Genomic DNA, 25,818 nt, shown 5'->3' with positions numbered 1-25,818 from the left:
CTTCAACTGACATACATTTCTTACTTTGACCCTCGGCAGCTGGAATATGCACCAAATTCATTTGATGGCCTATGCCTCTTAATCAGGGTTGGGCAATTAAGTTTCCCTAGCAGCCACATCAGAGACTGACTGTTGTGGAGGGCTGAACCAATAGGCTGAAATTAATTCTACTCAATATATTAGCATATTGCATTTATCGCATAATATTGAATAGAATTTAAGAAGCACCCCCATAAAACTTTTTATACCCCAAGCTTGTGCAAATGTGTGTACTGTAGTGCAAATGTGGTAATGTACTCATCGATCGCAGTATTTTTTCTCTGGAAAAGAAAAACGGGCGTCACCAACACTGCGACGGCTCCCCTAATGCGATACCTCCCTTCCTACAAAGCTACTCTGTACTAACTATTTTTTTTGTTTCTACAAGAAAATCAGACGTCACTTACACTGTGACGTCTGCTACTCTACCTACAGCAAAAAAAGAAAAAGTCCCTTTGTGCAAACTCTGATCAGCAGCGATACTGATAGAGCGCTGCGGCCACGGAAAGAGCACACCTTAGTGTCGCCAAAAAAAAGTGTAAATTGGGGAGTGAGGGAGGGCGATTGGAGGGGGGAGCTGGGACAGACATTAGGGAACATCTGCTGTGATCACACATCGGTCACACAGCAGACACCAGCAGTATCAGGATATTGGTGGCCAGTGCGATCCTCCTACAATGATTTTTCTTTCACTCATGTACACAGAGGATTTATACAACCGCTCTGCACACGAGATCTAAGAAAAAGATGGCGTGAAGAGCGGCGATCATTATTTTAAAATCAACCCTTGCAGCGTCCATTGGTCAGTAACTATTGTTCAGCCAATTGGCGCCAAAAGGGTTAATCATTAGAGGTGACATCACAATCACCCCAGCCTTAGCCAAGCAAACGCTACATCGAGGGCCTCATTTACATGCCCAACAAAACTTTGTACTTTGTTTTGCATAAAAATCTACACTATAGGAAAATTTTTATAGGGGCCAAAAACAGACCTATTTACCCTCTACTTCACTTACCCCTGATTTCTAGGATCTTCCCACTGAGTTGTCCGTGTAGAGTGATTCACAAAATACACCCTGCCATTTCCATCTGTCCGCTTTTCTGCAATAAATTAGGAAAGGAAAACATTCAATAGTCACATAATGAATACTACAATCCTCCTGACTTTAAACTTTGCAGACTTAGCTTAAGAAAAAGTAGATCTAAACATTGCTTACACTTACCCCATCCAGCAGGTAAGGGCCCCAGGGGATCATACTCTTTATTTTGACTGTAATCTTGGTTCTAGAAGAAGTAAAATATCAATATATTAAAATACAATACAATACAATATATATTCACATATATACAGTACTGTGCAAAAGGTTTAGGCAGATGTGGAAAACATACTGCAAAGTAAAAATGCTTAAAAAGTGTTAATAGTTTATTTTTTTCATTTAACAAAATGTAAAGTGAATGATGAAGAGAGAAATCTAAATCAAATAAATATTAGGTGTGGCTGCCCTTTGCATCATTTCTTGTGTAATGGTTAATTATGTCTGTACTTCTGAACATTGAAAATACCAATAAATGAAAATGTTGAGAACAGTAGATGCAGTGGTCGGCCAAGGAAACTTAGTGCAGCAGATGAAAGACACATCATGATTACTTTCCTTCAAAATCAGATGTCCAGCAGTGCCACCAGTTCAGAACTGGCATCTACTGTTCAGAGAAGTCTGTTCAGAGAAGTCTGGTCAGACGTGTCTTCATGGAAGAACTGCAGATAAAACCATTTCTTTGACAAGAAAAAAAGTCAAATGGCTCATTTATGCACAAAAACATAGGAACTGTGGTGCAAAAGAAATGGCAGCAGGTGCTCTGGACCGATGAGTCAAATTGTGAAATATTTGGCTGTAACAGAAGGGAGGTTTTGTGGAAGGGCTGGAAAGTGGTACAACAATGAGTGTCTCTGCAGGCAACAGTGAAGCATGGTGGAAGTTCACTGCAAGTTTGGAATTGGGATTTGATCAAGATTAATGGTGTCCTCAATGCTGAGAAATACAGGGAGATAGTCATCCACATTGCAATAGAATCAGGGAGGCGTCTGATTGACTTCAAATTTATTCTATAGTGTGACAACGAATCCAACAACAACCAATGACATTAAGAACTGTGAGCAGCATATCAAGTCTGTCTGGGATTACATGAAGAGAGAGAAGGATTTGCGCAACTCTACAATCATAGAAGATCTGTGGTTAGTTCTCAATCATGTTTTGAACAACCTTACTGCCAAGGTGCTACAAAAACTGTAAGTGTACCTAGAAGTATTGATGCTTTCTAGAAGGAAAAGGGTGAGTACACCAAATATTCATTCAATTTAAATTCCTCTTTAGTTCATTAAAAAAAAGTGAATCAGTCTGCCTTCTTAGGGAGCAGACGCCGAAACGTATGTCGGGTGTTGTTCTGGTGTAGCCCACAATCTCACCACAGGTAATAACTGGCTTTTTTTCTATTATTTAGGTATACCATATTCTGGGAGGTAGTGGTTTGTCTATGGTATTTTTCTTGTAACCCTATCATGACCTACACACTGCAGTGCTACCATTCCAGGCTAGTCTTAGCTTAGTGTGAGCTTGTGGTGCCACCTTGTGGTTTCCCACTTTTTAAATGTTTATGTGTATGTTCTTTTAAACCATGATGTTGGTATTTTGATGTAATACAATTTGATATATTTGTATAAAATACAGTTCTTGAGTACTTGAGTTTCTTTTATATGATATTGATTTCTACTAGTACAGCACTAGTGATGTTGTTCATGCAGAGATTTGCTCTGACGTATGCTACTATATTGCAGACTAAGTGTATAATGTTGTGGCTGTGGATAATATTGTTTAGAAGTATTTTTTTATGCAACTTTTTCTTAGTTATACTTTTTTTTTATAGGAAGGGTGGGAGACAACCAATATTGCAGCCATTACACTTCCTCCCGGCAGGATGGCAATTTTTAGGCTACTGCTGTGGTTGTTCATATAAGAAAAAGGTTCTTTTGTGGATGTGTCATGAAAAGGCATTTTCCTGCTTTCAAGGAAGAATCAATGCTGACACGGTATCTAACCGACGCCAACACAGATGTGTGTACAGGGTCACATTTTTTCTGCACAGCGGTGCCTCAGCCACTGTGTGAACTAAACCAGACCAGCATCTTCTTCATTTTTAGAAAGAGATGGTTTCATAGAATGCGGAAAGGCTCATACCATATATTCTACAGACATTCTCACAGCATGAACATTTGGATGTTCTTCACCCTAGTCTATGGGAAAAAGAATGCGCAAAACTAAAAGAAAGAAAATTGATAAATGCAGTTTTCCCTCAAATTCCAATTCTTGTCCAAATCTATCTGTTATACGTATATTTTACTAAAAGTAAATCATTGTTGTTTCTAGGAAAACAAGTATTTCAATGACGCAGTAAAGGCTACTCACCCCGATGATGAACCTTTGGTTGAACTGTTGCATTGCCCCTTGTAGCTGGTTACGCTGAAGCTGCCATTGCTCGTAGTTTCGTACAGATTCAATAGTGGGCCTCTGCCACGTGGTTGTTCGTGTTATGTGGTCCACATAGTAGATTCGCCCCATGTTATCTACACGACGCTCCCACCTGAAAATCACATAAAATGGGGTAAATGTCTAATGAGCCAAGATGATAAACAGGAGTTTATGAAATAAGAAAAACTACATGACTACTTGACATTTATCTGCCCATATCTCATCCCATGTTTTGTTGGAAAGGCACATATTCTTGGCCAAGCCAAAGCTGCACGGTAATAGGACATTTGCAAATGGGTTGCCTGAATATTGGCTACCAAAATGGCAGGTCTAACATAACAGTTCAATTTGATAAGATATATGCCCTACTTACCCAGGGGGAAGAGGCTCTGGTCTGTCCCATGTAGTCCTTTTTGCCACATGATCCACAAAATATACACGTCCATGTTGATCTATGCGTTGCTCCCAACTGTGAGAAAGGGGAACAATAAATACTTCAATAAACATTAATTTATTGCCTATCCTGTGGCTAGGCGACATGCTGATCACTGAGGGTTCAGCTTCTCAGACCCACACCTGGTTTTGGTATCTGAGGAGGTGTCAGTTGTGGGACCATCAGTGATGATGCATTTATCCAGTTCAGAAGTTGTATGCATGCCTGCTCCAAACTGCTAGCTGTATTACATAGACACCCAAGAGTAACTAAAGCAATTGGAGATAGCTCCAATTTGGCAAAGTTTAACCCCTTAAATGCCGGTATCAAACTGCGTCATTCAAAAGAATTCAACATGGTGGAGGTCAGTTCTGAAGGCCCCTAGCAATTTAAGATCACGGGACCCTGATCGCAACCGGGTGCCTACTGAAAACATGGAGAATCATGTTGCCAGGTTATTTTTACTGCAATGCACTTTTTACCTGTTTTGCAGTACATTATATGGTAAAATGAAAGGTGCCGTTCAAAGCTACAACTTGTGCTGAAAAGAAAAAGCCCTCATATGGCTATGTCAATGAAAAAATAAACTTATGGCTCTTGGAAGATGAAGAGGAGAAGAACAAATGTGCAAAAAAAATAAATAAAATAAAATCTCTTTTTTTGAGGGTTTAAAATACCTTTGAACACAGAACAAATCAATATTTTGTTCTTGTAGGAACATGCAAAACGTGAAACAGTCTCTCCCACCAGACTACTAGAATTTTATAACATTCAGACACTTTACAGGGATGACAGCTAGTGTTAATAGCACATATAACAGTGCGTCCAAATTCTGGAGACTCAGCCCGAACACACCACATTCATTTCCTTCTGCCATATATTCACTTCTATGGAAAATAATCCTATGCCGGATGAGAACGCCTATAATATCAGTAAATGACAGCTCTATAGTCATACCCAGGAGGAAGGGCTCCTTGGTTGACATTTCCTATTCTCTGGCTATCAATGTTGACAGGAAGAATCTGTCTGGAAACAGGAGGGACACCGGACGTCACATCTGTCTCAGGCACAGGAGCGCTGCCTGCTAGGATTGCTGCCGTTTCTGAATTGTTGAAGGGAGAAACTAGAAGGAAGACAAAGAATCATTAGTAAATTTTCACCTGTATTTATAGTTACAAGAAAAAAAAAAAAAAAAAGTTTGTCCAGTTGCATACACATTATCATAAATTAAATGCATGCATGCATGTATGTATGTATGTATGTATGGTCATCTGGACACTTCTCACCGGATTACTCACCTGATCCAGCTTGGACCATATCTACATTTAGCCAACAAAGTATGTTCGTTGCTGTATTAAGAACACTGGGATAGACTATCTGTCGCTTTCTCTTTTTGGTATATACTAAGCTAAAAAGAACCCATTTGGTCATATTTAGTGTTGAGCGAGTATGTTCTATTAATCCTTTCGGCGAGTATGCTCGTGCCGAGCTCCGAGTATTTATAGCTGCTCGGTGATGTGTTTGAATCGCTCTTGTGTGCATGATTTGCAACTGTTTGACAGCTTTATTACATGGGAGGAATGTCTGTCTTACACATTCCTCACATGTAATAAAGCTGTCAAACAGTCGCAAATCATGCACACAAGAGCGATTCAAACACATCACCGAGCAGCTATAAATACTCGGAGCTCGGCACGAGCATACTCGGCGAAAGGGTTAACAGAACATACTCGCTCAACACTAGTCATATTGCTTTCTCTTGATCCTCAGTAACCAACCCCCCCATCATCATCATGGGGCAGATCATGATTTTTTTAGTTTACAGAGTTTAGAAATTTTTGAAGGATTTGTTTTGCTTTTTTTTAACTACCTGTAGTTAATTTTCTATTTAGCTGGCTTTTGTTTTTTTGCACAGACTTTATTGATCTTTATGGCTTTTAAAGGATAGAGCTGACCTCTTCGATTTACATTTCTAAATTATATATAATTTTAGTGAAGCAGGACTAGTCTGATGGGGAGTTTCTCCCCCCTCTGGACTAGTCCTGCCACGTCACCACTGCAGTGTTTTGACGTTGCGTCAGCCTGCTGAAGCCAATCACTGAGTTAAGAAGTCCATGCCCTCTAACTTAGCACAGCCTCTGAGCTCAGTGGTTGGATGGGATGTGCACTCCTGACGTGACGGTACTGCTGCAGCCGAGACCTGAGTAGCAGTGGTGAGCTAACGAAGGAACCGGGGAAAGTAAGTACCTGCTAAGTTTGTCATTTTTATTTAAAGTTGACAACCACTTTCAATACTCCACCACCCCTGCTAGAAAGTTCTTCCCCAGCAGAGACTTCCTACTATTTAGGTACAAATTATCTGCTGAATACAGACTGTTCTTCAATGAGAAGTCAGCCCAATACTCTAAGAACACAAATCCTTCTGCTCTGCAACAAGACCTAGTCATGCACTTATCTCCCTAAGCTCCTGAAACCACGAACCCTCCACCTACAACCTATTCTGTTGTTGCTTCCCATATGGACCTTGTGAAAATACAACCCACCCCACTGAAAAATTATCCACACGTTTCACCACAACTCTCTGCGTCTCCTGATTATGCCAACTGTATTGACCTATATGCATTAGACACCCCCCACCTTGACTACTAAAGCTGGACTATTCTCCCAGCTGTTGGGAATAGCAGTATTCACTAAGGTTACAGTTTCGGAGATTGACATCCTTGCACACCCGTCCAATTTTGCTTGGAAGTAGAGAAAATACCTATTTAGAGCTCCTTCCACGCCCTATTAATACATGAACCCAGCTACTTGTTTACCCACCATATCTACCCCAGTAATAGTAAAACGTTGATCTCTTAACAGGGCCTTTGATTTATGCTTTTTCACAAGTCATTCATCAGTCGTGCAGCATTTCAGAGTAAAAGAAAGCTGTTTGTAATGAGGGAGCTAGTCGGGATTTCAGGCTGCCAGTAGTAAGGGCAGCATGAAAATCCTTGACAGGCACTATTTAAAGGAGTCTGTTGGCATAGCATGACTGTAGTACAGGCGCTCGGTGAACCCTTGCTGTGGCCAAACATGTCAATACAGCTTTCCACCCATCCCCGGGTCTATAAAACCAGAGCTGTCAATCAAAGAAGTGGGGGGGGGTTGAGTTAGAGAGATAATAAGCAGGTGGGAAGGAGCACTTAAATGATTGACCACACCATGATGCACTGAGCACCTGTACTTGGTTTAACAGTCATTCTATACTGACAAGTTCCCTTTAAATCGGTCTAATTATGCAGTGATCCATCCTTTATTATGGCACAGATAGTGAGTCAACTAAAGCAAGGGGAAGACCCTTATAGTAGTTGCAATGGTGGCTAGATCCATTGTCAACCAGCTTCCATGGACACAAGTACATTTCAGGCACTGCCCAACAGATTTCCACCTTGTATAGAGAGGATAGGGATTTTTAGAAGGATTTAATCACAACCGAAACTGAAGATTTTCATCCTACCTGAGATAGATGCTCTTTGAGGGGTAGGTGGTGGTGGCCGCGATGGTCTGGGTGGTCTGCTGGGTTTGAACCCTCCATTGGACAAGGATGGTGAATTCGTGGCACTAGGTCTGCGATTTTCACTAGGACTTGTGTCATCTGTACTGTCAGCACTGAAAAACAACCTTGGATGAAGAGCCATCACACAGCAACAATTACTACAAATCCCTACAACATTCACCGCAGCAGCGATGCTCAAATTAGGAAATTAGGCTACATAGAAATTCATTAAGGGATCTCAGGACTGTGGCATGAGTGTCATTTATGAATGTCTGAAGTATAGAAAAGGTCCATTGCTTCAGCCACCAAAATCTCAAGATCATTAGTCACTAGTTAAGGCCCCGTCACACTTAGCGACGCTGCAACGATCCCGACAAAGATATGACCTGTCAGGGATCGTTGCTGCGTCGCTATGTGGTCGCTGGTGAGCTGTCAAACAGGCAGGCTTACCAACGATCAGGGAGGCAGCGACATCGTGGAAAGAATCTTTCCACGATGTCCTACTCCTAGTTACCAGCCTGCTGCTGAAGCAGGAGCAGGCTGGTAACCATGGTAAACATCGGGTTACTAGGGGCACACGCACACCTAGTAACCCGTTGTTTATCATGGTTACCACTCTGCTACAGTGAGCGGGAGGTTACCGCTCAATTTAGCAGGCTGGTAACCATGATAAACATCGGGTTACTAGGGGCACACGCGCACCTAGTAACCCGTTGTTTATCATGGTTACCACTCTGCTACAGTGAGCGGGAGGTTACCGCTCACTTTAGCAGGCTCGTAACCATGATAAACAACGGGTTACTAGGTGTGCGTGTGCCCCTAGTAACCCGATGTTTATCATGGTTACCAGCCTGATCGCTGCTCCCGCTGGTCACACACAGCGATGTGTGCTGACCAGAGGGAGGGCAACGACCAAAAAATGGTCCAGGACACTTTGCAGCGATCAGCGACCTCACAGCAGGGCCTGATCGCTGCAAAGTGTCACACATAGCGAGATCGCTGGTGAGGTCGCTGTTGCGTCACCAAAACCGTGACTCAGCAGCGATCTCGCTAGCAATCTCGCTATGTGAGACGGGGGCTTAACTCAATAGGACCCGAGATTTCCTGCTACAGGGTACGATACCACATAAAACAGGGTCCATCATATATCCTGTAAACCTCACCTTTAGTATGCAGAGACTAATAACACGGTGAAAACATCTGTAATACGCTAATAGAAAGAATTTACTTCTGCACTAGACGTTAAGGTGAAGATCTGAAACTCTATACAAAAAGGTCCGATCTACCTCGTGGCTCTAGAACCAGGAACCACTCTTCTTCTTATGTTACTATGTAGCTCCGCTGTTTTGCCTTTCAGGGCTCTGGGAACAGTCAGGGCTTTCTTTCAATGTGTGAAACCAGTTTGTCCTCATTTACATAAAAGGCCAGAAATGCCTTATAATTAACTAAATGACTACTGTGGATGGGATGAGGAACAAATGGAGATCAGCAAAGTACTACCAGATCCACGACAGAACGGAGCGCACCCAGCCAGGAGGAAAATATGGCAATTATACAGTGGTGGAGGATTAGACCGGTATTACCCAGCAGTATAAATGGTGTAAAAGAAAAAAGGCGCCCATATATACAAGATATCTGTTGGCTGAACGCTCATTCAACAAAAAGCTCAGTAATCATGAGCACTTGGTTTTGTCGACTTAATTGGGAGAGGAGAGAATGCCATTGTCAGACGGCTTATGTCCCATGAAAACAAAAGCATTCGATAGTTAAAAATCGTTGCTATTCCAAAACATTCCTGAAGTGACCCCAATAGTCAGTACAAATGACAGTTCAAACCAAGCACAGGCATTCGGTGCACCCTTGGCATGGCCAAGCAGTCTAGTGCGTATTCCTGCCTATTTATTTTCTAATACATCTGTCCTCCTATTCCTTGATTGACAATTTTGGCTTTACAGGAGCCAGAGGAAGGCAGAGAAGTTTAGAAAACAAGTCGGTGAGAAGGTGCACTGAAATCAATGGCCACACCATAGGTGCACCAAGCGCCAGTGCTTGGTTTGAACAGTCACATTATGTGCTGGCAGACTTCCTTTAGATCAGTTAGAGTTAAAAAGCTGGACTATCCTAGGACCTTTAAGACAGGCTGTTACAAATTTCAGTTTTGAGCAGAAACATCAGAACTCATATTCAAAGGGACTGTCAGCACAGAATGACTGTTTAAACTAATTAAAGGCGCTCGGTGCTTCATGGCGGGGTCAATCATTCATATACACCTTCTCACCTGCTTGGTTTCTCTCTCTCCACCCGGCTCTCTCATTCTTTGATTGACAGCTCTGGCTTCATAGAGTCAGAGAAGGGCGGAGATAGATGGAAAACAAGCAGGTGGAAAGGTGTACTTAATTGTTTGGCCCCGCCATGATGTACTGAGAACCAGTACTTTGTCTGCACAGAATGACTGTTCAAACTGAGTCCCTTTAACCCATTCATGACATATGACTTAAATATACGTCCCTGCCTTTGATGTGGGCTCACAAGACGAGCCTGCATCTTTCCAGGCACATGACAGCTGTCATGTGCCTTTAACAACCGCTGGTGAAGCAGTGCTCCACACCCAGCTGTTAACCTGTTAAATCCCACTGTACATCTCTGACAGCAGGATTTAATACGCACCGGCAGGGGGTTGCATCATTCAATGCTGTTATCAGCATGCTTGGGACGTGATCGCAGGGCGCGGATGGGTTGTCATGACAGCCGGGGTCTGCTGATGACCCCGTGTTTGTCACTACAATTTTGTGAATGCCGGTTCGTGGCTGGCGTTCATAGGAGAATGTGATTTCTGCTATACATAGCAGTGCATCAGCATAAGCGATAGAGGCCTTGAAGTGGAATCCTAAGTGGATTATTAAATAAATTGAAAAAAATGAAAAAAACAAAACAAAAAAAAACCACACATCCCTTTTGCCCCATTGAAAATAAAACAAAAAAAATACACACATTTGGCATCACTGTGTTCAAAAACATCTGATCTGTAAAAATATAAACTAAAGTAATCCAAATCGGTAAACGGTGTAACGAAAAAAAATTTAAATTCAAAAAGCCAGAGTTAGGGGTTTTTGGCTGCCGCAACATTGCAATAGAAGGCGATCAAAATATCGTTCTACCCCAAAATGGCATAAAATAAAAAGGTCAGCTCAGGGGGCAAAAAATAAGCCATCACCCAGCCACATATCCCGAAAAACGAAAAAGCTAAGGGTCGACAAGAATTTTTTTTTCCCCAAATTTCCAAAACTTTTTTGCCACTTAAATAAAAACTATATGTTTGGTATTTGCGTACTCGTATTGATCTGGAGAATCAGATCATTAAAAAATGAAAATTGCCCAGGGGGTAAGCAGAGTGAATCCCATTTTATTTGGGACATAGAGCAACCTTTATCCATAGAGTAACCATAGGATACATGAGTATCAGAAAACACGTACCGTATGTAGTTCCTCTATGTTATCAAACTAACAGCAGATGACGCTATGTAAACTGTTAGTTCCCTATAGTCCCTCCAGTATAAGCTGCAGACGTTTCTATACTCCAATAGGAATATGTGGTAAAATTCTGTTACAACCAGAGAGTCATCTTAAAAAGGGAATACCAGATTTTCTACACATGCAATCCAAATTCAACCATTACCACTCAAAATGGTTACACCTCCGCTTGTCGGGGGAACTCAAGAAAAGGTCAATGAGCTCTCCATCAGTAAATGTCACTTTTACTCGATTACATTTTGACAAATCGGTCATGACTCTAAACACATATAGATAAACCAGACTATTATACCATTTATAAAGCATGGCACTTACCCGGCAGCAGCTGAATCCATCTGTACTCTTGAATTATCAGAAGCTACACAGGAATAGAATGAAGAAATAATTTATAATTTCGCTGCACATTCACTACAGACATTATTAAAATGGACTTCGCTTTGTAGGATATCCCTTATATTTTAAGTATAGAGAACCTTTACATGAAAAGTCCGACAATACAATTTAAACACAAAATCTACAATTCGGAGGATCTATTCACTTTGAGTATGTGAACTACATTCGCCATATGAGCTGACAAAGACCCATAGGAAATCTCCACAGAGCGCCAATCACCAGGCATATGTCCAAAGCATGTCCTTTAGGGCATACAATGGGATGGCGTGCTACACCATACCTGCCATTTGGCATAGAAAAATTGCAAAATGGATTTCACCGTTTCAATCAAATACCGTGTAATATATAATTTTTTTTATCGCACAAAAGGGAGCAATTAAGTGTAAGAAGTATTTATGTATTAGCTCCATTAACTCCACAGCACCTTACAGACCTAATAAGCATGGTGCGCATGTCAGAACCATCCGTCATAAGGTATACATAGAGAATAACGCCACACAATAATTAGTTCTCTCTATGCTTACACCTTACCTGATACACAAGTGCCATCTCCGTTGGCCAAGAGCTCTGGATCCACCTGCAGCCCATTCAGACACACCGAAAGGTCACCCACCGTCTCTCTGTCTCCTTGCAGCTGTAAATTCACCATCACTTCCTCCACTGAAACAGAAATCATGCAAATGTAGTTTTTACAATGCATTGTTCATATGCTAAAGATAAATATCCCTCAATCAAATGACTGTATGTGGACCTCAGGGAATTTCTAACCTTCTGAAAAAACCCATACCACAGGAGTTGGCAATCTAACGTTCTCAGCAGGGCTGTGGAGTTGGAGTCAATATAACATGGACTGACTCCGAAACTATATAATAAATTGGGTACAGTAGTACAATGCAGTAAGTGCTGTAAATATGTTAATACGAATTTAGGAAAGTTATGAAATGTCCTATAAAATGTCTGTTCTCTTCCTGATCTAAGGATCTCTGCTTTTAGTTGAGATGAATCTGTGCTGCACTTTATGTACACGCTCAGTAGTGAGGCTGTGCTGCACTTTATGTACATGCTCAGTAGTAAGGCAGGGCTGCACTTTATGTACATGCTCAGTAGTGAGGCCGTGCTGCACTTTATGTACATGCTCAGTAGTGAGGCCGTGCTGCACTTTATGTACATGCTCAGTAGTGAGGCCGTGCTGCACTTTATGTACATGCTCAGTAGTGAGGCTGTGCTGCACTTTATGTACATGCTCAGTAGTAAGGCAGGGCTGCACTTTATGTACATGCTCAGTAGTGAGGCCGTGCTGCACTTTATGTACACGCTCAGTAGTGAGGCTGTGCTGCACTTTATGTACATGCTCAGTAGTAAGGCAGGGCTGCACTTTATGTACATGCTCAGTAGTGAGGCCGTGCTGCACTTTATGTACATGCTCAGTAGTGAGGCCGTGCTGCACTTTATGTACATGCTCAGTAGTGAGGCCGTGCTGCACTTTATGTACATGCTCAGTAGTGAGGCAGGGCTGCACTTTATGTACATGCTCAGTAGTGAGGCAGGGCTGCACTTTATGTACATGCTCAGTAGTGAGGCAGGGCTGCACTTTATGTACACGCTCAGTAGTGAGGCAGGGCTGCACTTTATGTACACGCTCAGTAGTGAGGCAGGGCTGCACTTTATGTACATGCTCAGTAGTCAGGCAGGGCTGCACTTTATGTACATGCTCAGTAGTGAGGCAGGGCTGCACTTTATGTACACGCTCAGTAGTCAGGCAGGGCTGCACTTTATGTACACGCTCAGTAGTGAGGCTGTGCTGCACTTTATGTACACGCTCAGTAGTGAGGCAGGGCTGCACTTTATGTACACGCTCAGTAGTCAGGCAGGGCTGCACTTTATGTACATGCTCAGTAGTGAGGCAGTGCTGCACTTTATGTACATGCTCAGTAGTGAGGCAGGGCTGCACTTTATGTACACGCTCCGTAGTGAGGCAGGGCTGCACTTTATGTACACGCTCCGTAGTGAGGCCGTGCTGCACTTTATGTACACGCTCAGTAGTGAGGCCGTGCTGCACTTTATGTACACGCTCAGTAGTGAGGCCGTGCTGCACTTTATGTACACGCTCAGTAGTGAGGCTGTGCTGCACTTTATGTACACGCTCAGTAGTGAGGCTGTGCTGCACTTTATGTACATGCTCAGTAGTGAGGCAGGGCTGCACTTTATGTACACGCTCAGTAGTGAGGCAGGGCTGCACTTTATGTACATGCTCAGTAGTGAGGCAGGGCTGCACTTTATGTACACGCTCAGTAGTGAGGCCGTGCTGTGGAGTCGGAGTCAGAGAAATTGAGGAGTTGGATGTTTGGCTTACTGACTCCACAGCTCTGTTCACAAGGCATAAATCAAGGGCGAACCAATATTCACATGCATTCAGTAACGAAATCCATGTGAAAAGCACCCATAAACTACCTCAGAATTGTTTTCTATGGGAATTCCCACAACAGTATATACACGACACTGATAGCTTAGATTTGAAATTCACTTAATTTTTTTTTCTAAGTGTCATGTCACTCCTTGATATGGAATCCACATGCAAACTGCATTGGGTAGCCACAAGCAGCTTACGCCCAATGACTGGAGCTGATCCCCATGTGCGAATCTGCGGCATGCTAAATGGAAATTCTGAAGTAGAAACCCAAGGGTCAGCCTTAGATTCCCTCACAAAGCAAAGCCAGATTTTTCAAGCACAATCAAAATCCCCGTGAACACATCCTTAGATCACAAATCTACCAAATATGCATAATGGGGGAGACGTGTGACTGCACAGCTAGACAGGTATAATGCTGGGGTAGATGGTCTGGCGGTCTTAGGAGTTGACATCAAGCAACCGTACCAATGCACATTTAGCAAAAAGACTCTGAATAGAAGAACTGGTGGACTACTCAGCATTATACGCAATGTCCTCCCTATAAGAGAATCTGCCAATAAACCAAACATTAGGGAATCTACTACATAAAAACATTAGGCTTATTGGTAATTATTGCATCCATAAAAGGCAGAATTCCCATCTGGAAACCAACTTCTGGGATATCCTGCAGTTTTACAATGCACAGCTGCCCCTTGGCCGCCCATTGTGCAGCGAAGGACAGTGAAGAGGATCCAGTGCAAAATCAGCGCTGCAGTAACTTCATTCTCAGGAAAAGAAGGTGTGCAACTTCTGGGACCACCATCAATCCAGAGATCAGAGTTATGCCATATACGTTATAAGATGAAAAGAAAACTAACATTTTACAAACTCATGACTGGAGAAAGGTGGAGGCAGCATAAAAGGAAAGTCACAATAAGTAAAACTTTCCTAGGTTCAGCGCATCCAACATTTAAAAATGTGCCCCAACTTACAGAAATCTGTCTTATGATAGTTTGCTACGACAAGGACATTTTGAATAAGACCATGTAAAAAAATGTCCATAAAGAGTTAAACCACTGTTGCAACCCTCTGTCTACACCAATGCAGGGAACACTCCTGGCAAAGCCAACTGAGAAAGCTAATGACAGACAGACAGCAGCTAACAATGCCGCTCCCAGATGCCTTTCTCAGCTGGACATCAGCCACAGGATCTACCCACTGAACTCTGGGAGATGCATAATGGGAGTCCCCACATACTGGTTTAACCCATTAGGAGTACATTTATGCAGATATCACAAGAAAAGTGCATTAAATCCTCAAAAAAAAAAAATTAGGGGGAATGTGTCACGGAAAATAACTTATTGTTTAAATCAGTTTATTTTTTTGTTAATGTTCAAAATCACTATGTACATAAAAAGTCAAATGTTTACACCTGCCACTAAAGCCAATATTACACCCATACTTCCCGTTCTGTTCATGACTTTTCAAGATTCTTTTTCATGATCATCACAGACAAGATAACAATGATAGATAATAAAGTATCCATCATTCACAGTAGGAGATGGTCACATCTCACCTACTCCCCCTCCCTGTACAATGACTTTTGTCCAGATTACAGCATAGGTATAAAATACTTGTGTACAGGCCAATGGGGTCAGAGCCAGTCTATTGCTGCTTATGTCTATGGCTGCTGAAAATAGGAATATAAGTAGTATGAAAGCAGCAAGATTTTTGATTTTAATTTTTAATATAGTGATGTGGAAAATTGGATAAAAAAGAATAAAATAAATTAACAAAGAAACCGGATATAAACAATAGATTTTTTTCCGATAACACATTCCTTTTAAAACACCACAAATGATGTAATAAATGAAATGGCATCTGGAACATGATGAAGTTATGCATAATAAAGTGGCAAGATAATCTTTAATAAGGACCACCACTAATGTGCCACCAGTCCTATTCTGTACTAATCAGAACAGACCTGCTAGTATTCATCAGTTGAAAAAAGCAAAAGTTATATAATGGAGATCATATTAGTCGACCAAAACAGAAACCAATGGATTGTGCCCCTAAGAACAAAAGCCAATATCCAAGGCCACGCAGAACTTAAAGGAGCATTCCTATTTTAAAAGTGGGATAATGCATAAATGTCAAATAGCTGGGGGTCCTAATTTTGGGATCCTACACAATATGGACAATGCAGGTTTGGTGATCGAATTTTGCAGATTTCCAACAATATACTGTAGTCATCTAACACTTCAAATGTGTCCATGCTTAAACAGAGGCGGGATCGGCACCCAACAAGCATTTATGGAATACCCTGCAAATATCAAACTTTTTGAGATGAGATTAACCCTTTATCAAGAGTCATCTGGCTGATAACTCTCGCTCTCTATTTTTAAAAGTATTTTAACTATTCAGCTATTAGGTCATTTAAGACAGGTGACGCTTATATGTATTCTATGTAGCGATATACACAACCCTTACATTCTGTATGAATATTTATGAAGCAAATAAATTATACATGGGGCCTTCCTACTAGTTCCCTTTAATTCAGTAACTAGAAATGAGATGCCAGCTGAACAGTAATGCCTATGGGAAGGATGCTTCTGCGTAGTCAGAGGGATCAGTAGCTACTGTGAGCCTGGGTCACAAGAGTAATCAGGCGATTACTTCAGGGAATCGTATGCAATCTGGTAACATCTGAAGGTGAACCTAGCACTGATGAGACAATGGCAGGACCTGAAATCCCATGTTGTAATGTAACAGGAGCAGGTATGGGCTGCATACTCACGCTTCATATTGTTAGCTAGCAGGGTTTCCTGCAGGTTCAGCGATGCAGAGCCAAGAAGAGCATCTGATTTTAAGGTCTGATGGCTCCATACACGGAAACTTAACACACTGAATGGGGTGACAATGCTGCAGACAGAAGAGAAAGTTACATGTTATCTTTTACACGGGCAAAGCAAATCTGCGCAGACAGTGAGGTGAGAGACTACACCTCTGTGCTGCAGTTACAGGAATATGATATATGCTATGACTGCCCTATATGTAACATTATAGATTACTGTTCAACTACACAATACTTCAAACCCGCCACGTAGAACACCAACACACCCAACTAGTCCGGTCTACTAATACAGCGGTAATAAACTGCATCGCTACAGCACGTAGGATATTATGCTTTACCCTACTACACATTCCATAATTAAGTATTTCCCCCACTCCCCACCCAACCATCATAGACAGACACTTACACAGTGAGGTGCTGCTTCCATTTAGGACTGTGAGTGTTATTCCGAGTTTCGGTTTTCTTTGATTGTCCATCCACTGACACTTCCACATAAGGGTTTGGGCCAAACCAATTCTTTCTGCCGTCTTTTAGTTTGGCGGACATAACTATGTTATAAAAATAATGGTAATACATTTTCATCAATCACCCAAAAAGGGGAAATTAAAAACATTACAAATCTTAAGATGTCCATATACAATAGCACAAACTCAGCTAAAACTACCAATACTAGCCAACTATCCCCTCAATGGCAGATGTAGAAGGCAAGATGGATTGGGTATGTTAAATTACTACATGAAAGATCCCTCCTTCTAAGGGCGCAAGACAGACGGCCATATTTCTAGTGCGAGGATAGCATCGCAGTGCAAAGACTGGCCCGGCACCTCCCTGACCCGAGCGTGACATAACTATGCAGCTGACAGGCTCAGGTCAGGAAAGCTGACGGTCAGTCCAAGGATTGCGATGCGATCCTCGCACGAGAAATACAGCCGTCTGTCTGCCCCTAATAGTCACAGATTTATGCTCCTGCCCTATCTTGGAGAACACATGTGCAATGCTGGATGTGAGGATGAAGAGGAATAGCTTGCTGACCAGACATTCACGCTTGACAGCTTTATCTACAGTGATAGACAACCATCAGAAGATTGCCCAACAGAAGTAAGAGCCCTAAATCCTCCAACACTGTACTGAGATTGATACAGATACTTTATTATATAGTGGCTTGCAAAAGTATTCACTCCTTGGCATTTCTTCATGTTTTGCTACCTCACAATCTGGAATTTCAGTTTTTTTCTTTTTTTGAGGGTTTGCATCAGTTCATGTAAAGAACATGCCTACAACTGTGAACATTTGGTAGTCTTTTTATTATGAAGTACACAACAAATAGGATAAAATAACTGAAAACTTCAATGTGCAAAACTATTCACCCCCCTAAAGTCAGTACTTTGTAGAGCCTCCTTTTGCAGCTGCAAGGCGCTTTGGATAAGTCTCTATGAGCTGTCCACATCTCGCCAATGGGATTTTTGCCCATTTTTCAAGGCAAAACTGCTCCAGCTCCTTCAAGTTAGATGGTTTCCTCTGGTGAACAGCAATCTTCAAGTCTGACCACAGATTCTCAATTGGATTAAGGTCTGGACTTTGACTAGGCCACTTCAAAACATTTACAAGTTTCCCTTATACCATTCGAGTGCTGCTTTAGTAGTATTTTATGCACTTATATCGCGCTATTAAATCCACAGCGCTTTACAGACATTATCGGCACTCTCCCCATTGGGACTCACAATCTAAATTCTTTATCAGTATGTCTTTGGAGTGTGGGAGGAAACCGGAGGAAACTCACACAAACACAGGGAGAACATACAAACTCCTTGCAGATGTTGTCCTTGGTGGAATTTGAACCCAGAATCGCAGCGCTGCAAGGGGTATGCTTTGAGTCATTGTCCTGTTGGAAGGTAAACCTCCGTCCAAGTTTCAAATCACTGACAAACAGGTTTTGCTCAAGAATATCCCTGCATTTCGTACCATCCATCTCCTCACTGCCGAAAAACATTCCTACAGGATGATGCTGCCACCACTGTGTTTCATTGTGGGGATGGTGTTCTTGGGTTTATGAGCAGTGTTGGTTTGGCGCCAGACATAACGTTTACCTTTTGTGGCCAAAAAGTTAAAAAGTTTGGTCTCATCTGACCACAGCACCTTCATCCAAACATTTGGGGAGTATACCACGTCTTTTGGAAAACTCAACACGAGCCTTATACACAAAAATTGTAAATAAAGGCTTTTTTCTGCCCACTCTTCCATAGAGGCCACCTCCATGGAGTATAGGGCTTAGTGTGGTCATATGGACAGATATTCCAGTCTCTGCTTGGGAACTCTACAGCTCCTTCAGGGTTACCTTTGGTCTCTGTGCAGCCTCTCTGATTAATGCCCTCCTAGCTCGGGCTCAGAGTTTTGGTGGGTGGCCCTTTCTTGGCAGGTTTTTTATTGGTATTATTTTATTTCCATTTCATGGTGCTGCGGGGATCATCAGAGATTGGGATATTTTATTTTTTATTTTATATCCCAACCCTGACTTGTACTTCTAAACAACTTGTCCCTGACTTGTTTGGAGATCTCCTTGGTCTTCATGGTGTTGTTTTGTTCCTGGTGCCTCTTGCCTAATGGTGTTGCATCCTCTGTGGCCTTTCAGAAAAGGTGTGAATATACTGGCACTTAGATTGTACACAGGTGGACTTCCTTCTACTAAATATGTGACTAATGAAGGTAATTGCTTGCACCAGAAATTTTTAGGGGCTTCATAATAAAAGGGGTGAATACATATGCACATGACATTTTTTTGTTATTTGATCCCATAAATTAAATTTATGCCTATATCTTCTCACTTCATTTCAACTTAGACTATTTAGATGCATCACACACAAATCGGATTACAAAAATATTTAAAAAACACAGGTTGTAATGTAACAAAATAGGTAAGAAGCCAAGGGGGGTGAATACTTTAGCAAGCCACTGTAGATGGTCACACTGTCAGATTTTCAATAGCTGGTAATTAAATCTGTAAGCCAGTGGTGATCTCTGATCAGACTTCACCAGTGTGATCTTCTTACATACAGTACAGACCAAAAGTTTGGACACACCTTCTCATTTAAAGATTTTTCTGTATTTTCATGACTATGAAAATTGTACATTCACACTGAAGGCATCAAAACTATGAATTAACACATGTGGAATTATATACTTAACAAAAAAGTGTGAAACAACTGAAAATATGTCTTATATTCTAGGTTCTTCAAAGTAGCCACCTTTTGCTTTGATGACTGCTTTGCACACTCTTGGCATTCTCTTGATGAGCTTCAAGAGGTAGTCACCAGAAATGGTTTTCACTTCACAGGTGTGCCCTGTCAGGTTTAATAAGTGGAATTTCTTGCCTTATAAATGGGGTTGGGACCATCAGTTGGGCTGCGCAGAAGTCTGGTGGATACACAGCTGATAGTCCTACTGAATAGACTGTTAGAATTTGTATTATGGCAAGAAAAAAGCAGCTAAGTAAAGAAAAACAAGTGGTCATCATTACTTTAAGAAATGAAGGTCAGTCAGTGCGAAAAATGTGGAAATCTTTGAAAATGTCCCCAAGTGCAGTTGCAAAAACCATCAAGCACTACAAAGAAACTGGCTTACATGAGGACCGCCCCAGGAAAGGAAGACCAAGAGTCACCTCTGTTTCTGAGGATAAGTTTATCCGAGTCACCAGCCTCAGAAATCGCTGGTTAACAGCAGCTCAGATTAGAGACCAGGTCAATGCCACACAGAGCTCTAGCAGCAGACACATCTCTACAACAACTGTTAAGAGGAGACTTTGTGCAGCAGGCCTTCATGGTAAAATAGCTGCTAGGAAACCACTGCTAAGGACAGGCAACAAGCAGAAGAGACTTGTTTGGGCTAAAGAACACAAGGAATGGACATTAGACCAGTGGAAATCTGTGCTTTGGTCTGACGAGTCCAAATTTGAGATCTTTGGTTCCAACCACCGTGTCTTTGTGCGACGCAGAAAAGGTGAACGGATGGACTCTACATGCCTGGTTCCCACCGTGAAGCATGGAGGAGGAGGTGTGATGGTGTGGGGGTGCTTTGCTGGTGACACTGTTGGGGATTTATTCAAAATTGAAGGCATACTGAACCAGCATGGCTACCACAGCATCTTGCAGAGGCATGCTATTCCATCCGGTTTGCGTTTAGTTGGACCATCATTTATTTTTCAACAGGACAATGACCCCAAACATACCCCCAGGATGTGTAAGGGCTATTTGACCAAGAAGGAGAGTGATGGGGTGCTACGCCAGATGACCTGGCCTCCACAGTCACCAGACCTGAACCCAATCGAGATGGTTTGGGGTGAGCTGGACCGCAGAGTGAAGGCAAAAGGGCCAACAAGTGCTAAGCATCTCTAGGAACTCCTTCAAGATTGTTGGAAGACCATTTCCGGTGACTACCTCTTGAAGCTCATCAAGAGAATGCCAAGAGTGTGCAAAGCAGTCATCAAAGCAAAAGGTGGCTACTTTGAAGAACATAGAATATAAGACATATTTTCAGTTGTTTCACACTTTTTTGTTAAGTATATAATTCCACATGTGTTAATTCATAGTTTTGATGCCTTCAGTGTGAATGTACAATTTTAATAGTCATGAAAATACAGAAAAATCTTTAAATGAGGTGTGTCCAAACTTTTGGTCTGTACTGTATATCCTTGACATAAGATCACTCATAACATAACATTGTAAAGTAGTGTGTCACACATGGCAATTTATCCATCACCTATTTCAAGAGTTTGAACATAATGTCCCTTCCACACACTAAATGGAATTATTCACAAATCCAATGTTTTTTTGGATCTGGTATTAACTGGAAAGCTGTGATCTTGCATTAACACCGTCAGTGGTACTTAATACACGTGCTCACATTTTATAGTCCTAACCGCATGGTTTCCCTCTAAACAATTGTGATATTTGCTGTGGAAATTCAGATCCGCATGTTGTGAAAAGCATCTACACTACCTCCATAGGTTTCCCTTACAGAATGCATTTTTCCTTCATTTCAACTAAGAGTTAATTTATTTCATAGGTTCTTGCAAGTCACCCTTGTTTGCAGACAGCATAAACTCCTGGTCATAGATATGTCAAAATTCTCTTCAAGAGTTAAGAAGTCCCACAATACACCCTCCACCCCTTATAGCTGGGATGCAGAGAGCACAGTTCTCAGAGCTGTGTGCTATAGTAATAGAGCAGGAGCAGAGCCCATGAAAAAATCTTGGATTCTGGCCATTCGACCCTTGGCCAACTAAGATAGCATGGTCAGAGAGACTTATCCCTATTGACGCCCAAGGACTGGCATGGCACCTAGGGTAAATGAAGGTCCCCAAGGCTGCCATCTTTCTACACCAATCAAGTCCTGCTGGTTCCTAACAGGATGCCGGTCAGCGGTTTTTTATAAGGCAGAATATACCGCAATACAGAAGTATTTTTGTATTATATAATGGATTATGTGTATAAATGGCTACAACAACGCCAGAAATGTTATTTTTGGGGTAGAAAAAAAAAATGGGACAAAACATGATCTAGAATAGTCAGAGACCATGGATATGTTAACTTTTTATTTTTAAAGGGAGTCCAGGTATTTTTCCTACCCCATCTAAGAGCAGAATAATGTAGGGGCAGAGACCCTGATTCCAGTGATTTGTAACTTACTTTGTGCTGTAGTTGTAGTACCAGCTCTCTGAATGTGGAGCTCTGTATAACCCCATCCACACCACTGATTGGCAGCTTTCTGTGTACACTGTGCATAGGCAGAAAGCTGCCAGTCAGTGGTGGGGACGGGGTTTTACAGTGCTCACTAAAATGGAGGACTACACAGCAGCAGGTTTACTAGTTCTCTAATTACAACCTTCTGCTGATAAAACAGTGATTTTAATCACAACTACAGGAAGCAGCCCAGTAAGTGACACATCGCTGGAATCAGGGTATGTGTCTCTACATCATGTTGCTCTGAGATAAGGTGGTAAAAGCCTGGTAAATTCCATTTAAGTTACTTCTATACAGAGAATTGTTTCTTTCTTAAGGCAGCCATTTATAAATAAAAACAATGAGCCTCGCTGTGATCAATTGTCTAACGAGTCTTCACTTTAGAGTAATTTGGAAGTTTCAGTGATATCTTTACTAAACCGGTTCACTTACCAGTAACCTGAAGTTGTGATTTCATGGTGAAGCCATTTACGGTTGGTTTTGGTGTTCCGCCATCCATTTCCCACCTTCAAATCTGTGTCTGCAGATAAAAACACAGAAGCTTAAGAATTATTTCACTACATCCTAGTCAATTTTCTCAGAGTTTTTTTTAGCACTCCGACAACTATGCAACTATTTTTTTCTTATACTCACTCCCCTTTTGATAAGTAGAATGGAAACACCTCGGTGTAAAACGTATTCACACATTTCCAGTAGGAAAAACAAAAGAGTAGAGATTCAAGATAATATGCCCGGGCATTGCTCTTTTATGAGGATTACAAGTAATTCACTAAAATAGACATGTCAACTCCGCCAACATGTTCTTTTTGACGTCGATCAGGGGTGTCACACTCATTTTCAGTAAGGGCCACATCCGCATTATGGTTGCCTTCAAAGGTCCGCTTGTATTTTAAAGGGCTCATGCAGACATCTGTGCAACACAGTAATAATAATCTTCAATTTTATATATAGCGCCAACATATTCCGCAGCGCTTTACATACATTATCTTCGCTGTCCCCATCGGGGCTCACAATCTAAATTCCCTATCAGTTTGTCTTTGGAGTGTGGGAGGAAACCGGAGAACCCAGAGGAAACCCACGCAAACACAGGGAGAACATATAAACTCCTTGCAGCTATTGTGCTTGGTGGGATTTGAACCCAGGACCCCAGCGCTGCAAGGTAGCAGTGCTAACCACTGAGCCACCATGCTGCCCTTGTATGATCATGGACTGCACAGCACAGACTGGCCATAGGCTGTAAGAGCGCTGTCCCTGGGTAGTAGGGCTAAGAGAGCTGTGCCAGACCTCAGGGTCCAAGATGGAGCCACACAAAAGTGCTGTCTGACTGCGTTCACCTGGTTTCAAAGACAGCATCGGCCTGTTATGCTGGTGTCACCCCCCTCTACTAAGCGCTTACTACGTCTGCTCAGATTCCAAGCGAGCACCCACCCCCTGTGCTGGCTCCGCTCCATCTGCTAAGCACTGGCAGTATAGATGTAGAACACAGCCAGTACATACAGGTGCTTCTCACTTAATTAGAATATCATCAAAAAGTTAATTTATTTCAGTTCTTCAATACAAAAAGTGAAACTCATTATATAGAGTCATTCCAAACAGAGTGATCTATTTACAGTGTTTATTTCTGCTAATGTTGATGATTATGGCTTACAGCCTATGAAAACACAAAAGTCATTATCTCAGTAAATTAGAATACTTTACAACAACAGCTTGAAAAATGTTCTTAGAATCCAACATGTTGGCCTACTGAGATGTATGCTCAGTAAATGCACTCAATACTTGGTCGAGGCTCCTTTTGCATCAATTACTGCATCAATGCGGCGTGGCATGGAGGCGATCAGCCTGTGGCACTGCTGAGGTGTTATGGAAGCCCAGGTTGCTTTGATAGCAGCCTTCAGCTCGTCTGCATTGTTGGGTCTGGTGTCTCTCATCTTCCTCTTGACAATACCCCATAGATTCTCTATGTGAAAAATGGAGAGCTGGTCATTCTATGTCCTAACCTCGCAGGCTACCTGAAATGAAGTGGCGGGCCTAATTTGGTCTGTGGGTATGAGTTTAACACCTGTGACTTAGAGGAAAGGTCACCAAGATAGACATGTTTGGATATTTTGGAAATAGGAATAATACAATTTACATGTGAAATAACTTACTGGATTGGCATCCACCTGCACCCAGCTAAAATAACTATGAAGTAAGCTTCAACAAATGCTAATTGCTTTGAAATGCATGATAGCAAACTTACAACCAGAACGGACTGGTCATGTGAGATTAAAATATAAAAATACCCCGGACACCCGAATAAAATAAATATTAACTCAGCGTGCATATTAATGTGCCCAGGCGTGCTTACTGCCATCTCCCACTGGAATGTAGGAAAACCAGAAATAATGCAAAGAATGGCCGCACAAGTATGGAGGCGCAAATCGTGAATTCTGCTAGAATTACCTAGTGTGCTCTACACTTTCGCAATTCAGGGAAATTTCTACAAATCTTAATCTACAACTTCAAGATATAATATGGAGGTCTGAATGACAAAAGAAGTCATTACAATGACTACAAAAGAGAAAAAGAGGCAAAGAGCAACACTCAGCTCCTGCACAAAGCAGAATATAAACTATTCAATGGACTCATTAATAATCAATGGCGCTCACGTACGTGTATGCAAGACTTCACAAATGAGGAAAGCGACCCTACAACTAGGCAGATGCTTAGCCGCCCTCTGGATATGGCATGAAGGAGGGTCTTACTCCAGGTCAGGAGCTTCTATGGTGGACCTTAACCACTCCTGACAGGTCTATCCTAGTAAACACTAGCATTCTACATGGAAAGAATTCTAGAGGATCTCTGCTTAGAACTTTAAAGGGGTTGTCCAGTCTGAATTGATAAGTCTGCAGTCACTCAGTGAGACTGTAGACTTCGGAATCCCCCCAGGGTACACACTGTGGGCTGCGGGGATTCGCCGGTTTCTGAGTCAGGAACGGCGGGTACATATGAGTTATGCATACTCCCGAGCAGAATCTGTCTAGTGGGCGCGATCTCACTCCATACACTTGTATGGAGCAAGGCCATGCCAAGTCTAGTGACGAGGATGTCCAGTTGGCGCGGCTTCACGCCATACAAGTGTATGGAGCGAGACCGCGCCCACTACACTGGCCGGGAGTATGCATAACGCATACGTAACTGCTGGTCCCAGCTCAGAAACTGGCAAATCCTCACAGAGCACAGTGTTAGTGCTGGGGGGATTCATAAGTCTGCAGTCACACAGATTACTACATTGACAACTGGGTGTAACCAATTGGGGGAGCGTCCCTACACCGATCATTACTGTCTAATCAGTGCAACAGTACCAAATTGGGTAAGGACTTGCCCTTTTGACATGGGGTAG

At 42.1% G+C, this 25,818-nt stretch overlaps 1 protein-coding gene across 2 annotated transcripts in view; it reads right to left on the bottom strand.

Annotated features, from left to right (window-relative positions):
* Positions 1-25,818, bottom strand: part of ITCH (itchy E3 ubiquitin protein ligase) — a 77,429-nt gene that overhangs the window by 15,250 nt on the left and 36,361 nt on the right. For both annotated transcript variants that reach the window (XR_012322027.1, XM_073683768.1), the window contains exons 2-12: positions 22,869-22,956; positions 17,108-17,249; positions 16,645-16,769; positions 11,990-12,118; positions 11,381-11,423; positions 7,496-7,647; positions 4,954-5,119; positions 3,937-4,032; positions 3,501-3,675; positions 1,263-1,323; positions 1,056-1,140 (exon numbers count right to left, since the gene is read on the bottom strand). Coding sequence is in view for 1 of the 2 variants with exons in the window: in XM_073683768.1 (XP_073539869.1) it covers positions 1,056-1,140; positions 1,263-1,323; positions 3,501-3,675; positions 3,937-4,032; positions 4,954-5,119; positions 7,496-7,647; positions 11,381-11,423; positions 11,990-12,118; positions 16,645-16,769; positions 17,108-17,249; positions 22,869-22,935 (1,241 nt within the window). In the remaining variant the exon portion in view is untranslated. The remainder of the gene's footprint in view (positions 1-1,055; positions 1,141-1,262; positions 1,324-3,500; positions 3,676-3,936; positions 4,033-4,953; positions 5,120-7,495; positions 7,648-11,380; positions 11,424-11,989; positions 12,119-16,644; positions 16,770-17,107; positions 17,250-22,868; positions 22,957-25,818) is intronic.

Source organism: Phyllobates terribilis, unplaced genomic scaffold (assembly GCF_046119375.1).
Source record: "Phyllobates terribilis strain yellow unplaced genomic scaffold, ASM4611937v1 Scaffold_5__5_contigs__length_657084704, whole genome shotgun sequence".
Lineage (NCBI taxonomy): Eukaryota > Metazoa > Chordata > Amphibia > Anura > Dendrobatidae > Phyllobates > Phyllobates terribilis.
Note: the sequence above shows the minus strand (reverse complement) of the source record. Positions and strands in the feature narration are given on the sequence as shown.